The sequence below is a fragment of the Clupea harengus genome, chromosome 7, assembly GCF_900700415.2.
Source record: "Clupea harengus chromosome 7, Ch_v2.0.2, whole genome shotgun sequence".
NCBI classification, from domain to species: domain Eukaryota; kingdom Metazoa; phylum Chordata; class Actinopteri; order Clupeiformes; family Clupeidae; genus Clupea; species Clupea harengus.
This window is the reverse complement of record NC_045158.1, coordinates 10,599,184-10,618,773: the sequence shown is the minus strand read 5'-3', so window position 1 is coordinate 10,618,773 and position 19,590 is coordinate 10,599,184. Positions and strand designations below refer to the sequence as shown.

The window sequence follows — 19,590 nt, the reverse complement described above, 5'->3', positions numbered from 1 at the left end:
CAGCAAAGAAAAGGACTTTAAGAATTTTGTATAAATTACAACAGTAGTGATTAGTATACGAGGTACTTGAGATGGTCTTCCTTCTGGTAGGTTCTTCCATCTCTGCAGACGACTTCTGAAGCTCTGTTAAAGAGACTGGTTTGTTTGTCACCTCTGACCATAGCCTTTCTTGTTTAGTGACTCAGTTTACCCAAATTACTTGTAATTACTCAGCTGTTCCCGCTTGCCTGTTCTCTACCTTGTATGTCGCTTTGGACAAAAGCGTCTGCTAAATGACTAAATGTAAATGTAAAATAAATGTAAAATGTAAATGTATTTTGCTTCTCCATTCTGAGCTCTGTACATCAGTTGTTGTGATAATGTCATACTTTTATACATGAAAGAACCTCCCTAAATGATTGTCAAATGTGCTGTAAATAGTGAATAGTGTTATGCGAACCTGCTGACTGTTTCAAAGTGCAGTGTTGCAAGCAGGTGAGATTCAGTATGTTACTGGGGTTTTGCTGTACAGCTGGTTCTGAATGTTAAGCATGGTCAAGGACATTTAATGCTTATTTATTGCACTTCATAAATGTAATAATTTATTTGTTTTCTGTATCTGTGTGTGCATTTTCTTTACCACAATGATGCTTGTGTGATGAATTCAAATCGACACAGTGTAAAAGGAACAGTAAAAGAGAAAAAGCTGATACATCTCCTGTGTCATTTCTGGTCACCTGTGTATAAGTTATGTCGGATAAGTTCACGTTCACATCCTCATAACATTACTGTCAAGATCTGCAAACAGTACTACATTCACTTAAGCTACGGTGATGGAGTCGCCATTGACCCTCATGGGTTTCAGCTCCGCCTGGCTGGTCAACTGAGGCGTGTTCGTCTTCTGTCCGCAGCGCATGGCGCAGGGCAACGCGCCCAACAGGGCCTTCCTGAACATGGAGCTGGAGAAGACGTAGACAATGGGGTCCAGTGCTGAGTTCAGGAAATTCAGCCCGTAAGACTCATGGCTGAGCTTCACGATGGTGTAGAAGGCGGCACAGTCCCACCGGCGGTATGAGCGGATGACCCACTCCCCGATGGTCGTCACCGTACTAGGTAGGAAGCACATCGTAAACACTACAACGATGGTGGCGCACACTCGCATTGCCTTGTGCACCTTTTCAGGTTTTCCCATCTGACGTGCCCTTAGGAAGCTGGAAATCCGGATGGAGCAGAACAGCAGCATGGCCAGTGGGAAGATGAACTCCAGCACCATCAGCACGCGGTGCATGGCCACCAGGAGGATGGTGGCGCGGGGCGCCTCTTTGTGAGGAGTGAAAAAGAAGCACTGGGTGTTGTTGCCGCTGCCCTTGATGTGGTTGTAAGCCAGAATGGGAACCCGAGGACTGATCACCAACAGCCAGACTAACACCAACACGAACGCAGCCTGCCGATTGGTCATGCGGGTGAAGCGGTGGTGAGGGTGGACCACCTGGAACAAGAGGGCAGAGATGATACAAAATTTTGATTTTACAAAGTCACAGACCTGCCCTCACCAGGGTTTACTTCACTTTTTCAACTGTTTATACATTACTTTAAACTATTTGAACCATTTGTCCATTACTGTTAGCTAGCAATTTCAATATTGATCCATTACTTTTAGCAAACTATCTCAACTATGTATCTGTTACTTTTAGCTAAGTGTTTAATTCTCTGCTTGCTTGTTAACTATAGCCAGGTGGGAGATGTTAGCTACAAATAGATACCTTACTGGTCATTATATCAACAAGATCACACTGATTTGTATCAGCTTAGCTTAGCTAAACTACCCCACACGTACCCCTCTGGCAACTGCAGAAGTATCTTCTGTGGTCAATCTACCCCTGGTTGGGAATCATTGCCTCAACACTACTAGGAAACCAACCAGTTAGTGTTTGGCATTGTCTTGTATCCTGTACAAAATGTAATAAGTGTCAGACAGGTTAAGAGCAGATTCAGGTTTATCAGTAGAAGTGTGGACACAACATAATGATACAGTCTGTTTTCCTTTCCTCACCTTAAAGTAGCGGTAGATGGCCACCACGGTCATGAGCGCAATGCTGGCCGAGCGGTTAGTAAACATCAGGAAGAGGTTGATCCGACACAGGCCATCTCCAAACACCCAGTGGCCCCTGAGCAAGGAATCGATCCTCAGCGGCAGACTAAATAGAGCCATGAAGTCGGCGAAAACCAGGTTGAAGAGGAACAGGTGGTTAGGCTTCCATGTCTTCAGTTTAAAGCAGAATATCCACAGGGCAACTATGTTTCCCAGCAACCCCAGTATGACATCAACGGTGTAGACTGGGGGCAGGATCACACGTCCCAGTTGTTTACCGACTGGTGGGCAGCCACCATAACTACTATTAGGAAAAGTGAGCATTTTGACTAATTCAATTAATTTCAATAAGATTTCCTCTTCCTCTTCTCACCTTCGTTTTTTTCTGTAGCAAGAAAGAAAACAAAAAGTTTAGAACTTGTAATGGTATAGTATTCATTTAAATGCACTTTTAAAGATTAATTGAACCTGTATATTTGTACCTTCTGACAAGTTAATAACATTCACTTATAAGTGACATGAAGACTTATAGTATATATTAAATGAAAAACTACAGACAACTCATATATATATAAATATACTCAATATCATATATAAACTTGAAATATAAACTATAATGAAATGTGTTTTGAAAAGTAAATAGGAACTTTCATCACATCAAATTAATTTGTATGTTGCACATCGAAAGGTTTGTATTAAAAATGTCAACACACGCATTGGTTAAATAAGACTGTATATTGCCACACTTAATACAGAGAATTAGATACTCACCAGTCATAATGAAAGCATGTCATTCATAAAGGGCTTTAGGGATCTATGACCTTTGTTGGCATATTTACTATTTATATCTCTGACAGGGGGGGGGGTTACAAACACTTGTAAAGACATACAGATTTTCTAGAGATAAATTAACAGGAAATGACGTACTAACCTTGTCTCAAAAATAAAGATGTTGCTAAAGCAGAAAAAAGCAGAAAAAAGCTGGATTGCATCATGTTTGCCTCAAGCACCATGTGGGACTCTGGATTGGTACTCTTGTTTACAGACAACTGTTGATTCACACCTTGCGTTTCTTATGAAACTTAACTTTAGCACCTCAAACATCAGGTTCATGCAGATTGTGGCTGTCAAATCCTTTGATCATCTGTGTGTTTACTTAAAAGGAAACTTTTGCATTTTTTTTTACTTGGACCCTATTTTTTTTAAAGATCTTTTTGGGTCCAAACGTTTACTAAGTACAATTAACAATCAAAATCGTCCCAGTATCAAGTTAGAACGCCGATAATTAACGGTATGGACGCAGCCTAATATTGTTTTTTTTTTAACTTAAGTGAGTTTGTCATTGTACACGATGGAAAGGCAGATTAGCAGACAGAAGGAGGCGACCCCCCTCCATCTTTGTCAAAATATTGTATTCCTACAGAATATACTGTATGTATACATGCATGACAGATTTTCCAGTTTGCAAGTGCCATGGCAATGTGAAATAAACCCAAATAACAATGGTATATAAACAGATTGAAACATATAATTAGATGCTAAGGTAGACTTGTTCTTTACCACAGTACTATTTACTGTTACTGACATACTCTGGCCCTGCCAAAGAGGGCAGAGTGATCTGGCCCTCCTCAGATTAAGTTTGGGGACCCTGGTCTAAAGTCTATACAGAGATGACATACACATACATTTTATTGAACTGAATCAAATGTGGGGTCTCTCAAGCAGTTACTTAAGTACTACAGCAGTTATTTTGTTTATTTTCCAAAAGCCCATTCATTCACTTCATTTTCTTAAGAAACCGGAACATGAAAAAAATTCGAAACTGCAGGATACAAAATGACGACTGTCACTCACACACTCTACTTGCCACTCTGGTACTGGTACACTGTGTAAAAGAGAAAGTGGCGTGTAAGATCAGTGTAAAACCCATTTCTTTTGAATCAATAAACCAAGGTTATTTACTGAACAGCACTAAATAGGAAAGTTCTTTTGGTTTCCAAAAATGTAAGGAGCTATACTTTGTGACTGTGTTGGCTGTAGACTAAAAGGGTGTGAAGCAGTAACACTAGATGACCACCTGTGCACATGCAGGACAGGGGTATATTATATTGTCATGAATAAAATCAATCAACCAATAGAATCAGAAATCTTCTAACCAACAACAGTTACTTCTACATGTATTACACATAACCACATAACAATTTGAACTGGTTTAACTTGGCTGGCGTGTGTAGAAGCAGATGGGTGCACACGTGTTCCTGAAATCACGTCAAACATTTCACTCGAGTCATAATTTTGAAAATTTGTGTGCGTTATACTTTCAGAAACTTTTTAGAAAATGATTAATTTCCTTCAAGAAATTAACCTGAAACCTTGATCCTCTAGATAGCAGCAATCTCATCCTTGAGCTGAGGTGTCTGAGGAGAGAGAAATTGGTTCACTGAAGTTACTACAGTGTACTCTCCAGACATTTTAGTAAATCTTTAGATTTATTCAGCATTTGAGAGAATAACTCCATGTAATTTCAGCAAATAGTTTCACCTTGTAAATCACACTGATCATTTGAAAGAGAGTTACAGCACATGCTTTGTCTTAAAACTGACTGAGGTCGATAATAAGGTCATATAGGTTGTATACCACATTCAAAGCCTCTCCTGCCACAGTGCATTTCAAAGCGGTCATCGTCGGGTTTGTCTGGGCGGACAGGCTGTTCCCTCGGTTTATCAATCCAAACGCACAGGTTATTCCCCTGTTCCCTTGGTTTATTAATTTGTGTGCACGGTTCTCAACATGTCTCCTGTTTCTGAGTTGTTTGTCTACTGTTTCTGAGTTGTTTGCTAATCTGTAACATGGCAGACATTAGTACATTCATTTTAAACTCAACTTTTTAAAAGGCTACCTATGACCAGGTCAACTCTCAGCCAATTGCTGTTGTTGCTGTAGACTAACTGTAAAGCAGCAAGCGCCATGCTGATAATAAGGTAATATCAGTCTCTTCGAAGCTGCATAACACCTCTAGCACGCTAGCTGGTAACAGGCTCACTTACTACAGAGAGCTCCAGCATTTGCTTGTTACTGGTATTCCAGGTTGTTTAGTTTCACTAGCTGCGGGACGTGTTTTTGACTGAAATATTCCACAGGGGAGCGGATACTTGCACGAGTAGATAAATGAGTAGAGTGAGGGCTGAAGCCACCATCTAATCTGTCATCCTAGTGGAGTTTGGGTTGGTCTAAACATTGACATGTGTCTCCATCTACTGGTGGGAATAATGTTAGAGGCAAGGCAATTATGTGCACACATTGGCGCTAATACCAGAAGGCATATTTACTTTGTGTCGAACAACCTCCATTGTATCAAGAAAATATGTGTTTGACATAATTTTAATGAAGAGCATATTTAGTCATCCTTTATGAAATACTCATTTTAAAAACAACCAAACCATTTATGATATCATATTAATCATATTCACACTTGTAACCTCCTCAAGAATAGTTCTATAACATTTTTGACTGTAAGGCTCGAACAGTTATTTGTTAAAGGTATAATTGTTCAAAACATGTTGTTGTTGTACTTGTACAAACACAGCTGTATAATCTTAGTCAGACGTTGAGCAACTGCCTCTAAAGTATCAGTCAGATGATCATTAGATTCATTATTAGAAGCAGCCCTATGTCTTTGATGATTTCTTGTTGATCATTGACAAACAGTAGCAATATCTTGACCTCTGCTTAATCACAACTAGGCCTGATATCTGGTGGTATTTTCTTCCTACCATATTGTGAAGTATGCTTTTACCAAAAATGGTTGGTACATCAGCCTGGTACCATCAGTGGAGGTTTTGCATACACTATGAGTATTATTACTAATAAAACTTCATTATCGGTTTGCCAAGTGACTGTAGTTCCAAGTTGCTGCATCTATAAAATCAGGACTAGAGTTAGACATTCAGGACAGGATTAAGACAGTCAGTATGTAGAAATAACAAACACACTTTGGTAAAATATTCTGTTAAATTTTAATAAAAGCCAAGTCAAACATTAAAATACTAAAACGGCAAAGTAGTTTTCCTACTTGTTTTGTTCCATTTTGTACAAATCACAGTGGTTTAAAAATATTACAAAGGATTATTTAAAAAAAAAAAATTGAACAGCAACAAAACATTCTGAATGTTTAAAAAAAAAAAAGCCTTCATCAATAGTGAAGCATAACAAGTTTATTAGAGGACACAAATACAATACATCCCCTAAAGGTGCACAATGTGTAGCAATATGGGGCCAAACTTGATTTCACAGTAACGGTGTGTAATATATATATTATAATATATATATATATATAATATTGTCTATTTTATTGTCCAAATCCAAGTTCAAAGATCAAACTAAGAACGATATCATCCAGGTAACAAATGTCTTGCCATGCATGCTGTGTAGGATTGAGACTATCAAAAGTATGAATGATTGGACAAATGGGCTGCCTTGTCAGACACTGGTATGTACAATGTACAACACAAACTGAACATCAGGAACTAGGCTATCTCCTCATAACACGGTAGTCGAAGTAACAATCTTTTTCACAAACATCAGATGATTGGTATTCAAAATATGTAAAACATCACACTGATTAGCCTCTTTAATATATCACGGTTTTTAATTGTAAAAATAAGTGTTTGTTATTGGATTGGATTGAATTCAATTTATTGTCATTGCACAGAGTACAGGTACAGAGGCAACGAAATGTAAAACATTGTTATAGAGATTATTACATCTCAGGTCATTTTATTCTGAGGAGGCCTGGAGTCGTCATTGACCCTTATGGGTTTCAGCTCTGCCTGGGTGGTCAACTGAGGCGTGTTCTCGCCTGTCTTCTGTCCGCAGCACATGGCGCAGGGCAACGCACTCAACAGGGCCTTCCTGAACATGGAGCTGGAGAAGACGTAGACAATGGGGTCCAGTGCTGAGTTCAGGAAATTCAGCCCGTAAGACACATAGTTGAGCTGCACAATGGTGTTGAAGGCGGCACAGTCCCACCTGCGGTATGAGCTGATGACCCACAACCCAATGGTCGTCACCGTACCGGGTAGGAAGCACACCGTAAACACTCCAACGATGGCAGTGCACACTCGCATTGCCTTGCGTACCTTGTCAGGTTTTCCCATCTGACGTGCCTTTAGGAAGCTGGAAATCCGGATGGAGCAGAACAGCAGCATGGCCAGTGGGAAGATGAACTCCAGCACCATCAGCACGCGGTGCATGGCCACCAGGAGGATGGTGGCGCGGGGCGCCTCTTTGTGAGGAGTGAAAAACAAGCACCGGGTGTTGTTGCCGCTGCCCTTGATGTGGTTATAAGCCAGAATGGGAACCCAAGGACTGATCACCAACAGCCAGACTAACACCAACACGAACGCAGCCTGCCGCTGAGTCATGCGGGTGAAGCAGTGGTGAGGGTGGACCACCTGGAACAAGAGGGCAGAAATGATACAACATTTAGATTTTACAAAGTCACAGACCTGCCCTCACCAGGGTTTACTTCACTTTTTCAACTGTTTATACATTACTTTAAACTATTTGAACCATTTGTCCATTACTGTTAGCTAGCAATTTCAATATTGATCCATTACTTTTAGCTAACTATCTCAACTATGTATCTGTTACTTTTAGCTAAGTGTTTAATTCTCTGCTTGCTTGTAGCCAGATGGGAGATGTTAGCTACAAATAGATACCTTACTGGTCATTATATCAACAAGATCACACTGATTTGTAATCAGCTGAGCTTAGCTAAACTACCCAACACGTCCCCCTCTGGCAACTGCAGAAGTATCTTCTGTGGTCAATGTACCCCTGGTTGGGAGCACATTCAGGTTTATCAGTAGAAGTGTGGACACAACATAATGATACAGTCTGTTTTCCTTTCCTCACCTTAAAGTAGCGGTAAATGGCCACCACGGTCATGAGCGCAATGCTGGCCGAGCGGTTAGTAAACATCAGGAAGAGGTTGATCCGGCACAGGCCATCTCCAAACACCCAGTGGCCCCTGCGCATTTCATCGATTATCAGCGGCACACATAGTAGAAGCATGAAGTCGGCGAAAACCAGGTTGAAGAGGAACAGGTGGTTAGGGTTCCAGGTCTTCAGTTTAAAGCAGAATATCCACAGGGCGACTATGTTTCCCAGCAGCCCCAGTATGACATAAATGGTGAGGACTGGGGTCAGGATCACACGTCCCAGTTGTTTACCGACTGGTGGGCAGCCACCATCACCACTATTAGGAATTGTGGTTGTGAGGTTCGAAGTTGTGGTGAAGTTTGGCTCTGGGAGCATTTTGACAAATTCAATTTTAATTAAGAATTCCTCTTCCTCTTTTCACCTTCGTTTTTTTCTGTAACAAGAAAGAAAACAAAAAGTTTAGAACTTGTAATGGTATACTATTCATTTAAATGCACTTTTACAGATTAATTGAACCTGTATATTTGTACCTTCTGTAACATTCACTTATAAGTGACATAAAGACTTACAGTATATATTAAATGAAAAACTACAGACAACTCATATATATATATATATATATATACTCAATATCATATATAAACTTGAAAATGGCACAACCTTAACGAATACATTGAACATTTTCCAAATGTGTATGGTTAAGAAAATACAGTAAGAAAATACAGAAAATACATGCTATAATGAAATGTGTTTTGAAAAGTAAAAAGGAACTTTCATCACATTAAATGAATTTGTATGTCGCACATTGAAGGGTTTGTATTAAAAATGTCAACACACACATACAGGTTAAATACACTGTATATTGCCACACTGAATTAGATACTCACCAGTCACAATAAAAGCATGTCATTCATAAAGTGCTGTAGGGATCTATGACCTTTGTTGGCATATTTACTATTTATGTCTCTGACAGGGGGATGTTCCTGCTGTCGTCATGCCTGTCTATCAACCAATAGAGTATGGAGGTTTGAAGTTTTAGTGTTAGCATTTTGACACCTCCTGGTTCCAAAGAAAAACAACACCAGCAAAACAACGCCAGTAGGAAACGTATGCAAACCGTTTGATGTGTTAAAGTATCAATCAATCAATAATACTTCATTTGTACGCCGCATTTCATACCAGGAGGTAACACAATGCGCCTCACAGAAGGCAAAAGGGGGGGGTTGCAAACACTTGTAAAGACACACAGGAAAAGGGACACAGATTGTCTAGAGATAAATAAACAGGTCGGTCTTTTGTAACTAACTGTTGTCTCAAAAAATAAAGATGTTGCTAAAGCAGGAAAAGCAGAACAAAGCTGGATTGCATCATGTTGCTTGCCTCAAGCACCATGTGGGACTCTGGATTGGTACTCTTGTTTACAGACAACTGTTGATTCACACCTTGCGTTTCTTATGAAACTTAACTTTAGCACCTCAAACATCTGGTTCATGCAGATTGTGGCAACAGATTGTGGTTGTCAAATCCTTCATCTGTGTGTTTACTTAAAAGGAAACGTCTGGATTTTTTTTTAACTTGGACCCTATTTTTTTAAAGATCTTTTTGGGTCCAAACGTTTTCCAAGTACAATTAACAATCAAAATCGTCCCAGTATCAAGTTAGAACGATGATAATTAACGGTATGGACGCAGCCTAATATTTTTTTTTTTACTTGAGTGATGTTGTTCCAAGTTTGTCATTGTACACGATGGAAAGGCAGATTAGCAGACAAAAGGAGGGGACCCCCTTCCATCTTTGTCAAATTATTGTATTCCTACAGAATATATTGTATGTATACATGCATGACAGATTTTCCAGTTTGCAAGTGCCATGGCAATGTGAAATAAACCCAGCTAACAATGGTATATAAACAGATTGAAACATATAATTAGATGCTATGGTAGACTTGTTCTTTACCACAGTACTATTTACTGTTACTGACATACTCTGGCCCTGCCAAAGAGGGCAGAGTGATCTGGCCCTCCTCAGATTAAGTTTGGGGACCCCTGGTCTAAGGTCTATACAGAGATGACATACACATACATTTTATTGAACTGAATCAAATGTGGGGTCTCTCAAGCAGTTATTTAACTACTACGGCAGTTATTTTGTAATTTTTCCAAAAGCCCATTCATTCACTCATAGGAATTTTCAGAAGAAACCGGAACATGAAAAAATTCGAAACTGCAGCATACAAAACGACGACTGTCACTCACACACTCTACTTGCCACTTTGGTACTGGTAAACTGTGTAAAAGAGAAAGTGGCGTGTAAGATCTGTGTAAAACCCATTTCTTTTGAATCAATAAACCAAGGTTATTTACTGAACAGCACTAAATAGGAAAGTTCTTTTGGTTTCCAAAAATGTAAGGAGCTATACTTTGTGACTGTGTTGGCTGTAGACTAAAAGGGTGTGAAGCAGTAACACTAGATGACCACCTGTGCACATGCAGGACAGGGGTATATTATATTATCATGAATAAAATCAATCAACCAATAGAATCAGAAATCTTCTAACCAACAACAGTTACTTCTACATTTATTACACATAACCACATAACAATTTGAACTGGTTTAACTTGGCTGGCGTGTGTACAAGCAGATGGGTGCACACGTGTTCCTGAAACCACGTCAAACATTTCACTCGTGTCATAATTTTGGAAACTTGTGTGCGTCATACTTTCAGAAACTTCTATATAAGTTCGGGGGGATGGGGTTGGATGGATGGGTAGTGTATAGCACAGTGGCGTAAGGTAGTTACGACAGGACCTACTGCACGCTATTATCAAGGGCCCTAGTGCACGCTAGTTACTAGTTAAGAGGTGCGTGCGCACACACACACACACACACCATTAGGCGTATATGTATATATATATATATATATACAGCGGTCAAAATAAGTATTGAACACGTCACCGTTTTTCTCAGTAAATAGATTTCCAAAGGTTCTATTGACATGAAATTGCCACCAGATATTGGTAACAACTCAAGTAATCCATACATACAAAGAAACCAAAACAAATAAGTTCAGAAATTATACTACGGTAATAATTTGAAATGACACAGGGAAAAAGTATTGAACACATGAAGAAAGGGAGGTGCAAAAAGGCATGGAAAGCCAAGACAACAGCTGAAATATATCAGTAATTAGAAAGCTATCCGGCCCCTTGTCAGTGCAAATTAATATCAGCTGTTTCAGTCCCAACTGATGGCCTTTAAAAAGGTGTCTCATTACCAAGGTGTCTCATTACCAAGGTGTCACACTGTCACGTTTCTGCTGAGCTCGCTCTGGAAACGCCCCCTTCAGCACTCACTCTCAGCTGCAAGTCATCAGCATCACTCACCACTCACCTGCACCGCGTTCACACTCACCTGTTTACTAATCCCCCACACCTGTTTACCAATCACCCACACCTGTCACTGACCCTACTTATACCTCTCACTCCCTTCACTCTGTGTCTGGTATCGCACATGACAAGTTCTTTGGATTTCCTGCTGCCTGATATACGGATGAGTATTACTAGTGATGGCGAAATGAAGATTCATGAACCTTTGAACCTTTGAACCTTTGAACCTTTGAACCTTTGAACCTTTGAACCTTTGAACCTTTGAACCTTTGAACCTTTGAACCTTTGAACCTTTGAACCTTTGAACCTTTGAACCTTTCCAGCTTTCCAGCCAGACGTGTTGAAAAAAGGTTCACTACTCGAAGCGTCATTCGCTCTCTAGTGACACCTGCTGGTCAATAAAAATATGGTGTAGAAAAGATTTTTTTCTGGACAGTGAATTGGTTCAATTCGTTATGGTACGCAAGGCCTGCTAAAATAACATGCACACAAACGTATGGTAAAAAAAAACGTACCTCCTATAATTCAAATTTCATTGTAGGCGAATACAACGACAATAAAGGCTTTCTTTTTCTATTCTTTCTTCTTATAATAGTTTGACCTATTGTTTTAAGGGTTGTACGGTGGCACAACGGTTAGCGATGTTGTCTCGATGCGTGGATTACTCAGTTACGAATCCTGGCCTATCTGGACTGAATCTTCAATATATGGTATAAATTATATCCCATCAATTGGAGGTCCACCACCGAGATATTACTTCTTGGAATTTTGCTGAGATTTCAGTTCTGCTGTAAAGATCCGCTTTACCCCGTTTGACACAACACTTTGGTAAGTAAACGTACTTAATCTTGGGAAAATATGTGCCGTAGATCGTAGTAACAGTCTTGAGATTGGAATTCTCAGACGGAATTGAGTCTTCGCACTAGCAAGTTCACCGTGAGCAAGCTAAAGCTTAATTCGAGTGTGTGAGCCTTCAGCTCCATATTCACATCAGAGTGTTGAGTAATTCTCCCTTGGGAGAAACTACACTCTTGAGCCTGCTCTGTTTAGAGAGTAGCAGACATCTGATTCAACACAGTCTGAGCTGTGGGTTGGATCATTTGTGAAAATCTAGTTTCTGCCACGCTCAGATATTGTTCCCAAGAGGATAGAAGTGTTGTGGTCATAAATGGGTGTTTGAAAAGGGATCTACAGCATTTTTAATATTTGAATTTAGAAATTGTTCTAGGTCAATTTGTAAATTATTTACATTAGATTGTGGAGATTCAGTTCTTGGATTTGACCAGTCATGATTCAAGACATAAGATTCCTTTAAATCCAGATTTCACAATGCTTTTGATAAAGTCAGATGTTAGACTGCTAAATAGACTGTGTCTGTTCACACAATAGTTACAGACATCTCTCACGCATACCATTTAATTCACACTTCAGGCACAGCCGCGCCTGTGACCCTGAATGGCCCATTACGCTGAAGTGATCAGATCCTAGCCTGGTAGCAGGAGTGGAGACTTTAAACATTTCTGTGCCTACACATTGATTTTCTTAACCCAAGTTAAAATCAGTGTATGAAGTGTTACAATTACGAATAATTGTAAGCATATATATATAACGGAACAAAGTCTTCATCCTTAGTGTATGGGTTTAAGGTACATGGAAAATAAGATGCTTTTTTTTTTTTTTCGGAAACCGTACGTGATCTCACAGCAGCAGACGACTGCTGTTAGATCAAAAGGGGGAGGAGTTGAGCTTCAGAGAGAATTGACCTTAATAAGGTGATAACTGCAGAATGTGTTTTCTCAAAACAGGGTTTAGCTGCTGAATTTTTGACTTCATCAAATGATCCAGGAGCAATGAATGAATTAAGGAATGCCTTAAATGGTTTGGCATTTAAGTGCCATTGGAATCTGGATAAAAATGGATTTTATGAGATAATTTTGCAACTAACTAACTGTAACTCTGTAAACAGATTGATTCCTTTCTCTTAGGGATGGACACACCTGTCTCCTGAACAAGCGAATGAATGTGTGTGTATGCCTGTAGGCTGGCCAGCCGTCGTATGAATGAATGAATGAACTTACAGGACTGTTTAACCTACATTTGACCACTGACTTTGTCTTTAAGTGAAATTGTTTGAATTGAAGGAGATTTAAAAACGTTTTATTTCTTTCAATCATTCCATTTCTTTCAAACATTCAGCTTCTTTCAAATCCCAACTCTCAGTTCTTTATTGGGTTAGTATGGGTCTGTGGCCTTTTCTTCTAGATGCAAATGCCCAGACCTTGCAGGTAACAGGATGATGTGATTTAAGCAAACCTGCTTTTGTCTGAGATTAAGCTGTCTGCAGTCTTTCACACCCAGTACCAAATGTCTATTGTCTGATGTGTTGAGTATGCTAACAGGCTTCCTGCCTCATGGAGATGTTGGCCGGTATTATCTTATTCTGAGATCTCGTTACAGACAGTTTTTAGGAATATGGAGAATAGCAATGACAAAAAAGGAAGCAGCATCTCGCCAAGGCGTCGAAAGGGGCACAAACTCAGACCACAGCCAACACCCTCAGCCATCAACCCAGATCAACACCTCTGGAATCCACAGGACCACGGCAACACCTGAACCGATGACCACCACTCCCCAGGAAGAGATGACGGGGACACCTCAAAGAAATGGCAATCTCCTGATATGCTAAGAGATGCGGAATGAACCCATAAGGAGCAAAGACCACAGGAGGGGAACAACTGAGAAAAGCCAAGCGTCACAGACAGTGGCGGTGCGTCAATACAGGGCGCAAGGGCGCCGCCCCTCCTAAAATTTTGAGATGAAAAAAAAACATTATATACCAAACAATTAAAATAAGAAATGTACTGTGTTAACGCGTTAATTGTGTGTGGGAGACCGTAAGCCCCTGTCAACAACCACTTAAATGTGACCAAATATAATATATTACCATTCGTTATCACTGAGATAAGCCCCTCCTCCCTGGAGGGGCGCCGGCCAAATGGAAGTCAATGGGAGCTCTCATACTTTTCTGAAACATTTGAGCAAGGACAGCTTCTCATTGGCGGATGAAAGTTCGATCCTGGGGCGCAAAATGTTGCGCCCTAACCAATGACATCGTTTCTTATTTCAACGCGACTGGACTATTCGTCGAATCAGAGACCTTTATCATTCCCTCACATCCCATATAAATCTCACGTATCTACGTGAGCAACATAGCTAGCAGAGACTTTGATTCTGTGAGTATGGCGACTGAAAACTCGGTGGTATCTCTTCGTGAAACACCTTTCAATCGACGATCAGATGTCGATAAAGGAGAGACTGAAAGACATGGGAACCGAAAGTCCGGATTTAAAAATGCAGCAGCAGAGCATGACCGCGGGAGGACGTACACCCGTAGCTTCTCCTCAAGCCTGTATACTAACCGGAGCTGGTTAGCTGGTTGTTCAGTGAGTGATGCGTTTTTTTTTGTTTCCCCTGCCTGTTGTTCTAAAGTCCTGGGACTGAAACAATCTGGACTGCAACGGGGATGAGGGATCTAAAGCACTTCAACGATAAATGTAAGAAGCACGAATCTTGCCGCAGCCATCTAACTAACAGCCTGAAGCTAAGCCTCTTTGGAAGACTGAGTATAGCAGAGCAGCTCGACTAAGGGTACCGAATTGGCATTTGAAAACACAATGAAGAAGTAAGGAAAAAGACACATTCTCTCAAGAATAATAGACTGTGTGAAGTTCTGTGGTGCATTTGAGTTGGCCCTGCGTGGTCATGATGAGCGCGATAACCCAGGGATATTCCGTGGCTTGGTGGACGTCGTTGCCTCACTTGACAGTGCACTGAAAGAGCATCTCGAGAGCACGACTGTGTTTAAGGGAACATCCAAAACAGTCCAGAATGAACTTCTTGACTGTATGCTGGCTGTTGTGAGGGAAAAGTTAGTGAGATTTGCCAACTTGAAAGAGAGGAGGGCTAAATTTCTTTACAAGTAGTGGGGCCTACTCTTGTCAAACACCCAATGTAAAATGTGATATCTCTTTCTGAATCTCTTGTGCTCTAAACCTCTCATGTGAGGGTGTGGGCACCTGTTTTATTCTGTACACCTCTGAAACCATTCTGCTCTGAACCTCTCATGCCCAAAGTTACAGTTTGTTGATGGTTGTTATTGGATAGTGTTGAGCACTGTGTGCTTGAAATAAAGCTTTGTTTTTTTTAAATATTCTACTCAAACTCTTTTCTTATTGTGGAGTGCTATTTTAACCGCGCCGCCCAACTGCACCCCCCCCCAAAAAAAATTCACCAGCCGCCACTGGTCACAGACACACACACACACACACACTAACACGCAAAAACACACACACACACGTCCTACCCCCACCCAAGGAAAGTCAACCCTTGCTTTTAAACAAAGGCAAGACACAATACACAGAGAAGACCACATGAGGCGAAGAACTGAAACATCAACACAAACACACACACACACACACACTAACACGCACAAACACACACAAACACACACACACGTCCTACCCCCTCCCAAGGAAAGTCAACCCTTGCTTTTAAACAAAGGAGAGACACAATACACAGAGAAGACCACATGAGGCGAAGAACTGAAACATCAACACAAACACACACACACACACACACACGGACACACTCGCTCACAGACACACACTTAACTGTATCAACCGTCAACCCACATTACAATAAAGTACGTCATGTACACCTCAGAAATGTTTTAAGATGTTGTAACAATGTAATGTATCTCCCATACTCCGTTATCTTCTGTTTAATCCTAACATTTTCATTTTTGTTTAGTTCATTTTAGTTAGTTATCATGTGAGTCCTTAAGTTTTTCTTTGTTGTCACTGTTTTGATTTCATTTCCCTGCTGGTTACAATGTACGTGTACTTATTACTTCTGAGAGAATGCCACATTTTTGAGACAAAGACTGAACAAAGCCACTCACTCAAGAAAAAGAAAATAGTTAAATGATCTGATGTTTAAGACAGACAGTCTTAAAAAGGGGGACTGAAGGGACCGGTATAAGATCATCAGAATATGCCATAGTCAATAATTCAATGATCTTATACCTTATACCTAGTAATTGTTACTTTTATTTGGATTTAACTAGCATGTAAACAGTTCCTGGGTGGATATACTTGATTTTGACCAGGGGAGTGAGGTGCGACATTGGTCTCACCTTCCCCCCCCCAGGTCGGGACAAAGCTTTCTATCCAGGGCTTATTTGAATAGACGGTAACACCCCTAAACTCAGCTTTTAAGAGCAAATCCTACAAGGAATAGATCAGACGAGTCTTAGGTGAAGCGATGAGTGGACGTTCAGGCTTTGTCTCCCTTGGTTGGCCACCACTGTATAAGATTAAAACCTGGATCTTGACTGACTAAAACCTAAGACTGAATCTTCAATATATGGTATAAATTATATCCCATCAAGAGGGATCCCGAAACATTTTTTTCACTCTTTGAAAGAGTGGCGGACGCTAGGTCTTGGTCTTGTGCGGATCGCACGGTGATGTTACAGTGTGTATTGACCGGGAAGGCGCAGGAGGTAGTATCAGCGTTGTCTCTGACAGATAGCCTGAGCTATCAATCAGTAAAAGACGCGGTGCTTAAGGTGTATGAGAGGGTCCCGGAGGCTTATCGTCAACGGTTCAGGGACGGTAGGAAAGAGGATAAGCAGTCCTACCTTGAGTTTTCACGGGAGTTGGTGATTACTTTTAATCGTTGGCGCACAGCTTCTAGTGTGGAAACTTTTGAGGAGTTATGCGACCTGGTCCTACTGGAACAGTTTAAAAGTTCAGTTCCTATATAACGGAACAACAGTCAAAAACAGTGGGTGAGGCAGCTGCATTAGCAGATCAGTATGCTTTGACACACCGCAGTGACTGGGTAAAGGTGCCTAGTGGGCCTAGGGAAGGTGCAGTTGGGCGTGGAGTCTGGTCTGTGGGGTCAGGCATGCCTAAAGTGAATGGGGCAAATTGGCGTGACGTAGAGAGAGTGTGTCACTTTTGTGGTAAAAAGGGGCATGTGCAAGAGGACTTGTAGGATGGCTGACTTTGCGGCAGTGAAATAAAGGCTGTGAGGCAGTGTTTCAAAGATTTAGGATTAATCCAAAAGGTTTTACTCGCCCGTGGCAGAAGGCAGACATCTCAGTATGGAGAAAAACATCGAAAAGGAAAAAAAACTCCAAACAATAATTTCCAATAACTAAATAACTTCAAAATAACAAAGACACTTTCAATAATCAAAAGTAAGCTCCATGTAATTTTCCACTCAACTTTCAACTTTCAGTGTTGGCTGCTGTTCACCTTAGACCTATCTCCCTTCCACATGCTCTGCTCTGGCATTTTACTTGCGCATAAACTATCAATAAATACATTCACTATAATAATACAGACAGGTTAATACAAATACAATCATGTTACATAATTATTTAGCCCTCTAAATAACTCCCCAGTAATCACTAGGGGTGGGAATTGGCAAAAATGTGACGATTCGATAGTATCGCGATATTTGGGCCACAATTCAATATTATTGCGATTCTTAACATATTGCGATACAGCAAGTATTGCGATTCGATTCTGCGATATATTGCAATTCATGTCCCCCACATTATTCAGAAGGCATTACAAAAAATTAGGAAAATAAGACTGCTCAACTCACTTCAAATGTCACATTTAATTCTGTGTACAACATTATCTTCTACACATTAAAAACAAGTGCAAAAACAAAAAATCCTGATTTCGCGGGAGCTTTTCCAAAATGTTGTGATGAAAGTTGCTGTGTTTTTCAGGTGTTTGTTGATGAAATTGCGGGAGCAAATGAAAGTTGCGATAAAAAGTTCAGAATTTCCCTCTTTGTAATTATAAACGAGTTATTTGTTGAAAAATAAGTAATTCATAAACAAACATTTATTAAAGCCCAAAACCATTGTCCTCTTAATAACCTTACCAACATGCCAAACAAAAGATTAGCAGGACTACAACATTTAGCAAAATAGGCTTTACTTATCCACAACGAAGTGCACCACGGACGTGCGGTCAGGGAAGGCAGAAAAAAAATATGATAAAATAAATTAATATTTCTCTACTGATCTGTGCTATAAATGTAATATCTGCATGATTCCAATCATTTTGAGCATTTGATATAATCAAATCATTGAATTTGCGCATGTCCTGTTCAAACAGACAGGAGAAATTGAGACGGTGAGGCAGCGACGAGCTGTGCCTCATCTCAGATTGCGCAATCCCTCACAAACTGGGTTGAGCGCATGCGTAGAAACTATTTAGTCTTGCATAAAACCACTGAAAAAACACAGAGGGGAGGCAAACACTATCTCTGCCTCAATGAATTCCATCGAGAGCCCAACGGTCGGGTTTATGCTTGTTCTGCCGTTGCTTTTCTTCTACACTTATATTTGACCTTGACCGCGAAAATGGAAGATTCTATAGCTAAGCTTAAACACTTCTCAAAACTGGACTTTCAAACAAAACGTGAAGTGATCAATAATGGGAGACCAATGCCGGTATGGTTCTCACCCCTCATTCGCTAACATTACATTGATACAAACCGTGTACAACCGGTTGTGATGGTGAAGCCATTTTCATTTGAATTTGCTGTTGAATGCACGACAACAAAGCACCGCAACAAGCGCCACCTTGTGGATGTAATATGCAAATGTAATATTATCAGAGTAAACTCTGAGAAAAACAATGGAGAAAACACGAAAGTAAAACACATAATTATATAATTAAATATTGCAATACTTTGCGCTACTGTATCGATATAATTGCGTGCGCAAAATATCGCGATATTGAACAGAATCGATTTTTTCCCCCACCACTAGTAATCACATACTACAAACACCCCTATCATCCCACCACCCACGTCTTACGTTCCGTGCGCCAACGTTCAAAAGACCCTTCCGACTTTACGTCGGGTCTTCCCTCTGTCCTGACGCAGGACGTCAACGTGCCACCGCACGGTAAGAAGTTCGCCATTGTCTTAGCTATGTACAATGTTTGCCATGCGATGTATGGATGGATGGCTCTTCCGTGACGGTATGTTATATGTTTGTGTCTTGCAGATGCGGTGATTGTGGTGAAATGTAGTTGTCGTGTTTGTGTGCAAAATAAACATTGTGTTTGTATCTCGCTCTGGCTACTCCATTTGTCC

At 40.5% G+C, this 19,590-nt stretch overlaps 3 protein-coding genes across 3 annotated transcripts; all 3 read right to left on the bottom strand.

Annotated features, from left to right (window-relative positions):
• Nucleotides 1-598: 598 nt before the first annotated feature.
• LOC105902861 (hydroxycarboxylic acid receptor 2-like) lies at nucleotides 599-1,754 on the bottom strand. The gene is made up of 2 exons (XM_031571197.2): nucleotides 1,743-1,754; nucleotides 599-1,468 (listed from the first exon to the last, which is right to left on the bottom strand). The coding sequence occupies exons 1-2, from the start codon at nucleotides 1,752-1,754 to the stop codon at nucleotides 800-802; spliced, it is 681 nt and encodes a 226-aa protein (XP_031427057.1). The 3' UTR covers nucleotides 599-799.
• Nucleotides 1,379-2,536, bottom strand: LOC116221006 (hydroxycarboxylic acid receptor 2-like). Its single transcript, XM_031569958.1, has 3 exons — nucleotides 2,033-2,536; nucleotides 1,817-1,928; nucleotides 1,379-1,468 (listed from the first exon to the last, which is right to left on the bottom strand). Exons 1-2 carry the CDS (start codon nucleotides 2,393-2,395, stop codon nucleotides 1,854-1,856), a joined length of 438 nt encoding a protein of 145 aa, XP_031425818.1. The 5' UTR covers nucleotides 2,396-2,536; the 3' UTR covers nucleotides 1,379-1,468; nucleotides 1,817-1,853.
• Nucleotides 2,537-5,816: 3,280 nt separating this feature from the next.
• LOC105902859 (hydroxycarboxylic acid receptor 2-like) lies at nucleotides 5,817-8,389 on the bottom strand. Its single transcript, XM_031571196.2, has 2 exons — nucleotides 7,988-8,389; nucleotides 5,817-7,524 (listed from the first exon to the last, which is right to left on the bottom strand). The coding sequence occupies exons 1-2, from the start codon at nucleotides 8,387-8,389 to the stop codon at nucleotides 6,838-6,840; spliced, it is 1,089 nt and encodes a 362-aa protein (XP_031427056.1). The 3' UTR covers nucleotides 5,817-6,837.
• Between the last annotated feature and the right edge of the window lie 11,201 nt (nucleotides 8,390-19,590).

Coding starts and splice junctions, on each gene's coding strand:
- LOC105902859 (XM_031571196.2), bottom strand. CDS start 8,389: ATGCTCCCAGAGCCAAACTTCACCACAACTTCGAACCTCACAACCACA. Junction 7,525..7,987: donor CCATTTACCGCTACTTTAAG/GTGAGGAAAGGA, acceptor CTCTTGTTCCAG/GTGGTCCACCCTCACCACTG.
- LOC116221006 (XM_031569958.1), bottom strand. CDS start 2,395: ATGCTCACTTTTCCTAATAGTAGTTATGGTGGCTGCCCACCAGTCGGT. Junction 1,929..2,032: donor CCATCTACCGCTACTTTAAG/GTGAGGAAAGGA, acceptor CATTTTGTACAG/GATACAAGACAATGCCAAAC.